At 41.5% G+C, this 9831-nt stretch overlaps 2 protein-coding genes across 2 annotated transcripts; both read right to left on the minus strand.

Moving 5' to 3' along the window:
* Positions 1-1461: 1461 nt before the first annotated feature.
* cmtm3 (CKLF-like MARVEL transmembrane domain containing 3) lies at positions 1462-6817 on the minus strand. Its single transcript, XM_085806229.1, has 5 exons — positions 6474-6817; positions 2626-2781; positions 2404-2499; positions 2141-2258; positions 1462-1532 (listed from the first exon to the last, which is right to left on the minus strand). The coding sequence occupies exons 1-5, from the start codon at positions 6588-6590 to the stop codon at positions 1504-1506; spliced, it is 516 nt and encodes a 171-aa protein (XP_085662355.1). The 5' UTR covers positions 6591-6817; the 3' UTR covers positions 1462-1503.
* Positions 6818-7092: 275 nt separating this feature from the next.
* Positions 7093-8864, minus strand: cklf (chemokine like factor). The gene is made up of 4 exons (XM_085806242.1): positions 8699-8864; positions 8117-8272; positions 7926-8021; positions 7093-7281 (listed from the first exon to the last, which is right to left on the minus strand). Exons 1-4 carry the CDS (start codon positions 8786-8788, stop codon positions 7171-7173), a joined length of 453 nt encoding a protein of 150 aa, XP_085662368.1. The 5' UTR covers positions 8789-8864; the 3' UTR covers positions 7093-7170.
* Between the last annotated feature and the right edge of the window lie 967 nt (positions 8865-9831).

Here is a 9831-nt window from a genome sequence, read left to right on the forward strand (position 1 = left end):
TCCCACTCATCAAAACTCCCCCACACAAAAAGGCACAAAGGTGATTGAATGTAAATTGCTGTTTTGCAGTTTGTTAATTAGCAACAAACACAAATTGCTCACATCAGTTGAAATCCCACATGGAAATCAGAGGCCACCGACGCCAGTTTTTCATTCACCCATTGTCAGTTCACAGTGCTGTTGTAAACACTCCCTTAGTGCAACCAGTGTGCTTTTCCATGAACAGTCACTGTGGCGTTTGAGTGCGTCGTAATTAGTCAGTAGTGGCGGTGGAAGAAACTGAAGAATCAAAACATAAACGACAACGTGCAGAAAGTGACAAAACAAAAAGCAAACGATCGAGAAAAACAAAAAGAAAGTTTTTTCAAAACCAGACATGAATTCACATAGAACACTGCATTCAGTGGCTTCAATGCTTCATTATACACACACACACACACACACACACACACATATGCACAAACAACAGATTCGAAAACACACATCATTATTGCTGTTGCTTAAATTCACAAAACATCATTCAAACATAAAAAAAATGTTTAGGTCAAAGACCCAGAAAACTTTGTCATGCAGTGAACCACTCTACAGGAACTTCTGCAGAGTGAAGATCATTGGACGGAGGTTGTAACCAGCCAACCTGCAGCTCATCTGTTCTTCCACAGACTATACATGTTTGATATTTTTTTTTATGTGAATACTGTAATTTCATAAACGCTGACCACGCCCTACTTCTACATCCGCTCCATTGGCAGTTCATTAGAATAATGCAACAGTCCTACAATAAATCCTCCATCCCGTTTTATCTCTTTCCTTCACTGAAAAGAAACAGTTGAAACATCTTTGGTACAGAACAGTGTCATCATCAGCGATCCTAAACAGGGACATTAATTTAGTGTTGTAGGTTTATATGTCTGTAATTACAGTCACAGCATGCGCCCAAATATCAATGTTAATCATCAGATTTAGATAAACAGCTTCGCAGGATTCAGTTACAATGACACCAAACAGTTTCACAGCTTTATGATCATTTCAGTATCAGGTTGATGATGGCATCGACAATTCCCCCCAAATCATCTAAGACAGCAGGTTTGAGCTTTTTCTTGAATTATTTCTTTTAAATGACTTGTGATGAGTAGTAGATGAGTCGCTCAAAGGACCGACATGTTTGGCACATGAGTTTAGATTTGTTTTCTTAATGCCTTGACATGATTAATGTGTGAAATCGATTCCCAACTTGACTCAGCAGAAAGAGGAGTGGGTCCTGTTCTCCATCTTTAAACACTATGACCCCTACAAGACTGAACTACCAATGAATGCAAGTAAGTAAAAAAAATAATAATCAGTGAGACCTAGATGTGAATTTGTTATTGTGCACAGTGCTAATGTGACCTTGTGGCATGTGGAAATGCGTGTGGATGAAATGGCAGCCAAGTCGCATAGCGTCCATTTCTACGGCGACGGTTTTATTTTTTGACGACTCCGCTGGTGAAGATTTGTCTGGTCTCAGTCGGAATCAGAGTCTGAAAAGTCATCTGGAAAACAAAAGTGACAAAGCACAATCCAGTATCAGAATGAGAGTTAGTTGGCCACTGTGGTCTTTCTGTGGATGTGTCACATGTCCTTCCTTCAAACACAGAGCAGACATGATGGACTAAATTAACTGAAAGAAAAAAAAAGAATATTTAAGAGCTTTACTGTATGTCATGATGAAACTAAACAGCTGCAAACTTCATCCTGTTTAGTTTGGTTTATCAAAAAGCATATTCACTGCCTCCTAGTGGTGAGATACAGTGTTGCCCAAGATGCACCAATATGTCCTTAAAGTTAGTTTTTTAAACTTTAATTTAGAAGATAATACATAATAATGCAATACAAATAATACAACCAATTTATACAAACCATATCATACCTATTAAGTTGTGTATGTCTGAATATGAACACATACATAACATACATACATAAAATCAAATGTCAAATAGATGATGAATAGATTAGTTTACAGGACAGAATAATAACCATAAACACTCATATGAAAAACAGATATGTCCCTATATAAAAACAACCTGTCTGTGTATATATTTAATATTCATGTTCTTTTATGGTCATATATCAGATTAATAATTAATTTTAGGATCATTACCTTGCTGTCTTGATGGCTCATCATTGGACTCCCCTCCTTGCTTTAGGAAATTAGCCAGCTCATTGAAGATGAGGTAAAAATCTACAGCGAACACGATGGTGGCTATGAACCCAAACACCTGGGAGGAACACACACACACACACACACACACACACACACACACGTTTCATATGAATGCAGTGGAAAACAACAGTGAGGTTGTTGTGTACTGAATGATACATTAGTGATGATGGTGGTTGGCTACAGTGAGAAGTCAGCTTTACCCCTGCAGCCTTGGAGGAGCCGTCTGAAAATTTGGACACTGCGAAGATGGAGACGATGAAAAGGACAATGGAGGCGATCACACATCTGAGGAAATCCTTTGGAGGGAGAAAGAGGGAACAACATCAAACTTTATATTATATTATATTATATGTCATTTTCTTCCTTTAGCAACATGCACATCCACCGCAAAGTTTTCCATTTTGCTTGAAAACGTCTCTCACCGACAGAGGCCAGAGGAAGCCTTTAAACCTCTCGTTGAACTTGGTGGAGTAGGCGAACAAGTAGAAGAGAGCGGCCACGAAGCCCAGCAGAGGGACCGTCACATAGCCGGCTGCTGCCGACGCCGCAAAACACACAAACGCTATGAAGGAAAGACCCTGAAAAGAAAATGAAACATAGAGAGAGAGAGATAAGTGAGACATTTACTGTGTGTTTAGATCAAAGAAAAGTTCAAGACAAACCTCCAACAAAAAAGTATAATCAGCTGAAGAAGACGCTTACATTTGATTGCTTTTGTTTTAAATTTATGTGTTAATTTATTTCCAAATGAGTTGCTTGTAGCTGAAGGATCCGAACGATGAATAAAATAAAATGTAATCTTCTTCTCCCCTTGAGATCTCACATTCAAGATGTTACACTACCCCAAAGCTGTGAGTCAGTGTGAATTACAGCCTCAGGCCCACTTCCTGTAAGGAGATACAGCTGTTGAAAGACAATGTTTATTCACACAGGCCTACACACTGTTACACTGAATCCAAATCATTCTCTCCCTCCTTCACACACAAACACACTTGTGCAAACACCCACAGACACAAAGCTGCGATAATGAAAGATGGAAGACTGTGCTCCGTGAGTGTGGTAAAGTGTCTGAAGCAGTCAGCTACAGAGGGGATGGACGACACCAACACCATATCAGTGCAACATAGAGCAAGTCCAGACACTGTAATCTCCACCAGACCCGGCCATCTTGTCTTTGTCTCAGTCAGTCATCCCACGCCGGCCTGAGGGCAGGAACTCCCCCTGACTGAACCCAAAGTGCTGCATCTGCTCTGCTCTAAAAAAAAAAAATCCTCATGTCTCTGCATTTTAATGTTCATGATCTCACAAAAAAAAACACATCAGTAAAGCAAATGACTTCTCATGTTGCTTTATGTGACACACCACAGCATGTCAGAATAAGAAAGCTGAACTGTACAAGGATTATTTTACCCACTGATTCCATCCTAACTTGCTAAAGTAGATCAACTAATAAATAAATCCCTTAATTGGTATTTATAGCAAACTAGTAGTCCAATTTGATATCAGATAGCCTATATGATAAAGTCAGCCCCCTACCCAAAACAATCATATATTTTTTAATCTTTTTATCTTGTATTGTATGCATCTTTGTAATGTCTTCTTTTATTTATAACGGACCTGAGATTATCTATTTCCAATGATATTAAAAGTAGAAAAGTGTCAGTCTCACATCAGAGAAGCAGTCATCAGGTAATGTAGTTGATAATTGATTTGTAGGATGAACCATCAAACTCGTTGCTGATCAGTTTTCTGCTAAACGTTCAATCAACGAACCACATCACCTGCTCAGCTTTAGCCATCACTTGTAAACTCAAACACGACAACACGCTGTGCACTGGAGCATAGAATCAGATGTCTGCATCTCATCATGAACCTATAAAAAGCTGATTCAAATAAGCAGAAACTTGCTGCTGCTGCGAGTGCGCACATGTGGGTTTTTTAACTCAGGAACGTTCCTTCTACCTGCAGCCAGAAACACATTACGTCCTGTTCTTTATCGGACCTGTTGCTGGCTCAGACCGAGAATCCTGATGAGAAGTGCATACGGTGAGTCTGACACAGTGTGTGTAATAATGCATGCTCAGCAGAATGTGCGTCTGACTAATACTCCCAGGAACAGTGAAGCTACAAGCTGTTTTCACGTCCAACAGTCGAGGCTGATAAAACTCAGCCTTCAACTCCGAGTTGCATCAAAAAATACAATTCAACTTTGATACTTTACTCCAGATACAAAAACCTCACAGCTACACAGGAAGGTTGCACACTCAAATGGTGCACATAGCTCTGAATATAGTCAATGCATGAACATTTATCTCTAAAATGACTAAATCTAGAGTTTCAAGTCTTGCCCTCACCCAAATACAACAGCAACGAGGAGAGATCTGACTGTGATGACACATCTCAGAAGTGAAGAAATACCTTATTAACATCCAGGACTATGAATAGTTCCCGGACTTCACTGTCACTAGTCTTCTGAGGGACTGTTTCCTCTATTAAAAAAAGTAGTTGCAGTCAAAGCTGCCAGTGGTTTTTTATTCAACCATCAAACACATGATGAAACCACACTGTCACTCTGTGGCCTTCCCCTTAACATATCTGCTCAGATTGGATCATTGTGGGCCATGTTGCAATAACTAATGAAGACTGTGCCACAGTAGCCTATAGCAGCTTTCACTTTTGACCGAAGCATTTATCTGTTTGATGTACAAGATTTACCAAACAGACAATTATATCTCTCTTTTTTATATTTGAAGATGAAAGAAAATGTTAAGTGTCACACTATATATCAAAATCATGACATGACAATGGAAATCTGCGGATTATACTGATTTGAGAAGCACTTACCGCATTAAAAAACAAATGGCATAACATTCATGTCGACAGCACTTTTGGTCAGAAAACACAGAGATGGATATCTCTCCAAACCAGGAAGAAATTAACCCAAACTATCCACAAAGCCAGATTGCACCAGAGGTAAACCAGAAAACTCTGTTTATTAAACAGAACTAATTCAAAGATACAAGTCAGTCATGATACAGGAAGTCCTGACTATATTTCACACTCTAACACACACACAAGTTAAATACACGTGTGAAAATGAGTTTAGTTAGTAGATCATGACCTAAAAATAAAACCCATGTTAATTTCTAAATGTCATTTTATGTGTGAAACAGCAGCTGTCCCCTCTCAAGAGATGGAATATCTTTGTGTAATTTTTTTTGGATAAGAAGTGAGGTTTCTGTCAGGACCGATGCTCCATCCTCCCCCTGCACAGGTTCAGACCAGGTGTGCACTCACCTTTAAGTGCACATAGCAGGAAACAGTTGTGCTTTCAACTGTCAGCTGAGGCCAATAGACTTAAAGATGGGTTACAGATGGTTTTAGCGGAGGGGTGGGGTTCACAGTCACACTGTTAAGAAGCAGTAAAGAGGCTGTATTGTGTAAATGTGTGTATGTGTGTGAGTGTGTGTAGCTCTACATTCACAGGCAGAATAAGGACTGTGCTCCAGGGCCACATGTTATGGCAACAGGATGAGGGATGTGACTGTGAGAGATGAGTGCTCTCTCTCACGGACTGAAATGTCACATGACCCCCCCCCCACACACACACACACACACACACACACAGTGAGGGGCTCGGACCGCAGCCCAGTCTGCACAGTTATCAGTCAGGCTAGTGCACGAGGACCCTTCCTGCCTGCAAGTGAGTGACACATGATGCTGGTCATCCCCTCCACCCTCCGCCCTCATACAACCAACCAACACCATCACAGACACACAATCTTTCAGTTCCTGCTTTGTTCAAATCCATTTGGACAGTTGGTTTAAAAAGTTACAACTGTTTAAATTCATTGTGCACAACACTGTGAGTCACTGCAGGACCGTTATTCACAGACTATACAGATGAGTCTCAACACTTAGAGAGAGAGAGATCTAAGCGCGCTGTGTCCATACTCCAGTATAAATATTTATTCCCAGTTTCAGCCGTTTACCTCATATTGCTATAAAACCTCCCTGCTCCTCCCTTTGCTAATGGAAACCTCGTGGAAGAATCTGACTGACCTATATTATTCAAAATGACAGATCAGCAGTCTGCAAGAGTGCGCACGACAGTCAGCCAGTTACTGTTGCTGCCATAACTTGTGGAAATCAGCAAAAAATACAATCTAGAAACTCACGCACGCACGCACGCCCTGACTTTTACGCACTCGGGCAAAAAACAATGGCACAGTGAAAGTTAGATTTGACTCCTCTCCGGTCAGTTTCTTACCACTTCAGCGATCAGCAGCATTCCTTTCTTTGACGAGGCGAACTCTTTGCTCGGAAGAATCGAGAGCAGGACAGTCTGGCGCGGCCGAGTCGAGGTGGGAGCCTCGATGTCCCCCATTGTTGGAGAGAGAGAAAGAGAGAGAAAAAAAGAAATGTGGACTCGCCCCAAAGTTTACAGCACCGAGCTAACGGAACGGCTTTAAGGCAAAAGGGAGAGTAAAAAAAAGAAAACAACAGAAACGATATGTGGAGGCGTGAGGCTTCTCGGAGGTGGAAACGGAAACAATGACAGCGCGGAAACGCAGCGCGAGCTCCCAAAAGCGCAACATCTGCTTTCTCCAGATGTGAAATGCGATGCCCCCAGCTGCATGCAACACAATCACTCAGCCAGCCACTCAAGTGGAAATATCCAACTCATGATGTCACAGGACAGGACAAAAAGGGAGGGAAAAAAAACTTTATTGACACTTTCTGTTTATTTATGTGCAACATCTCCAATAAGTGGCAGCAGCATCAGAGGTTACATCATACAGATGTTGAAAACTGATGCAAACTTTGACTTTTGAATCATATTGAACTGTTTCTGCTTCTGCTTTAAATATAACTTCAGTCAGACATCACAACTCATGGGGAAAGCATCATTGATTGTTGGATTTGAACCTGTTAATACACTGTATCATTTACTATAAGTGTTTTATTCACTGCTGTTCTTGTCCCTGGGTTTCACTCCTTGGCCTGTTGAATGTGATGTTCTTGAAAAGTGTGTAGATGTCCGCACAGAGCAGAGCGGCCAAGATGAAACCAAAGATCTGCAGACAGAGAGCAGAGCTGAAATAAACACAACAGGCTCCAACACACAGGCTGTAGTAGGTGATGAGTGGGTCTGAGTCAGAATCAGAATCAGAAACTTTATTGATGCCCACGGTAGGAAAGTGAATAAACAGTATGAAACAGGTTATTAAGACAAAAATGGAAATACAAATATATATATACTGTAAAATAAGTAATTATGTGTATAAAATGTTGAAAATATGTAAATAAATAAGGACCTTTGGGACTAAACAACTTCTCTGTGGTGACTTAATGAAAACTCCATAAAGAAACTCATAACATTTTGAAGGACGAGGTGAAAGATGAGGTTTGGGGTTAAGGTAAAGTTGGGTTTGGTTATGGTTATGGTTACGGTTAAGGCAAGTAGATATTAAGGTTAGGGAAAGTCTCCAGGAAAGTGGGTCACTGGGTGGAAATGTGAGTGTGTGAAAGAGAGAGAGAAGAAAGACAGAAAGGTTGCGTAGAGTGCATCTTCATTCATATGACTGGACCACAGCACATGTAGACAGGTAAAGCAATGCTTTTTGACAGTATAGCCTACTGAGGAAAACTCAAATCCATATGAATCAAAATCAGTTTGCATAGAGGAGACCTGAAGAAACATTTATAAAACACTCCTCACCCCTCCAACCAGCGTGCCTGTGACGGTGTATGTAGTCATAGCTAACAGGCTCAGGACAATGAAGTAGACTGCTGCAAAGACTGAGTTGAAAAGGTCCTGAGGAGAAGAAGAGAGAAGAATATCAACATGCATCTCACAAGGATTAAAAAACCATGTTATCATGATGAGTTTGTGCTGTGATCACCACTCACAACAAAAGGCCAAAAGAAGAAAGTCAGCATCTTGTTGAGTTTGAACAGGTAGAGAAACAGCAGCAACATAGTGATCACAAACTCCAGCACCATGGCAGCAATGAACTTGGGTTTGGACGCTGCAGCGAAACACACGAACGCCACAACCAGAGTTCCCTAAAACAGAAAGAAAGAGAGAGACACACACACATGAAACCAAGAACAATCACCACCGCTATAGTAGAATACTGAAGGCTGCAAGATTCATCTCTGCCTGTTCTTTATTCAACGCAGCAGAGTTTATGTAGAGAAAGAGGAACTGCCCGTCAGCTCTTTGTATTACTGAAAGTTTCCACATCACATTTTTTCATCCAAACAACAGATCCAGTTTCATCTTTAGCATCTGCACTGCTACCAGTCTGTTAACATGAGGCGCTGCCATCAACACACTCCTTCTATTGACATAGTGAAAGCAAACAGGATTCTCTACTGTCAAACCCTTCACGTGACGGGACATAGAGCCAACACCTCTCAGCTGTTTTATTGTTCATCTGCAGCCAAACACTAAAATATTCAACGTCATGACGATGTGCAGTGGCTCACCATCTGTGCTGCTTTCAGGATCCCCCTCCTGGATTTGAGAAAAGCCGTGTCCACGTCCATGGATGCCACCTGATTGTTGTCTGTTGACATGATGGTGAAATATCATTTGCAAAACACAACGCTCGCCCTGCTTCCTGAAACATGCCACTTCATTTGAGCAGTACAGGAAATGACTGTTAGAATAGTAAAGAGTGCACGTAGTTTTTCGCATTCATACTGAATGCAACACGCCCACTGAAAAAGCAGAAGACCTACACACCTCAAAAAGAGTTTGAGAACGTTTTTTCAGTCAATCGTTTCTCACCTTTAATAAAACCCACTAATGTGGTGTTTTATGTCATTGGAAAGCCTGATTAGTCACCTTTACAATAGGGTACAACTTGTGTGACTGATGTTGTTCTGGCCTGCCCTGAGTGGATTTCGAACTCGGGTCTCCTGAACCGCAGGCAACGATGTTAACCGTTTCACCAAGAGGTCACTGACCACTTGAGAAGTGGGTTAGCAGCACATCTTTTTTTTTATGGGCGAGTGAGTTTAACTTCAGTACGGCTAACCACCACATGCTGTCACTTCTCCTTACTGGTACCTCGTGACTGTGACTATACCCGCAGACCTCCGTTACACTTGGTGTGTGGGTAGCGCCCAAAAGAAGAAATGTGCAAAAATCCCCAAAACAGAACCTGTTATCACTGAAGGCTCTCTCAATGCAGTGAGATATCAGAATGAGATTGTGGAGCCGGTGCTGATCCCATATCTCCAGGATCTGGGACCTCACTCCACATCCTCCAGGTTGACAATGCTCTCCCCCACAGAGCCAGGATCATCACAGAGTAGCCTACCTCCAGAATTTGGGAGTGGAGAGGATGGAGTGGCCTGCTGTGAGTCCAGACCTCAACCCAATGGGCTCTATGCACAGCTCCACTACTTCCTGAACTTAATGCTGCTCCTTTATTTCCTGTCTTAAATCATTGGACAAACTGATTAATCCAGGTGTGTCTGACCATTGTGACTACTCAGACACACCTGGATTAATCAGTTTGTCCAATAATGTAAGACGGGAAATAAAGGAGCAGCATTAAGTTCAGGAAGTAGTGGAGCTGTGGGATCAGGTTGGACGTTGCTGTACCTGCTAG

The sequence above is a fragment of the Trachurus japonicus genome, chromosome 3, assembly GCF_045865225.1.
Source record: "Trachurus japonicus isolate A0001 chromosome 3, Traja_1.0".
NCBI lineage: Eukaryota > Metazoa > Chordata > Actinopteri > Carangiformes > Carangidae > Trachurus > Trachurus japonicus.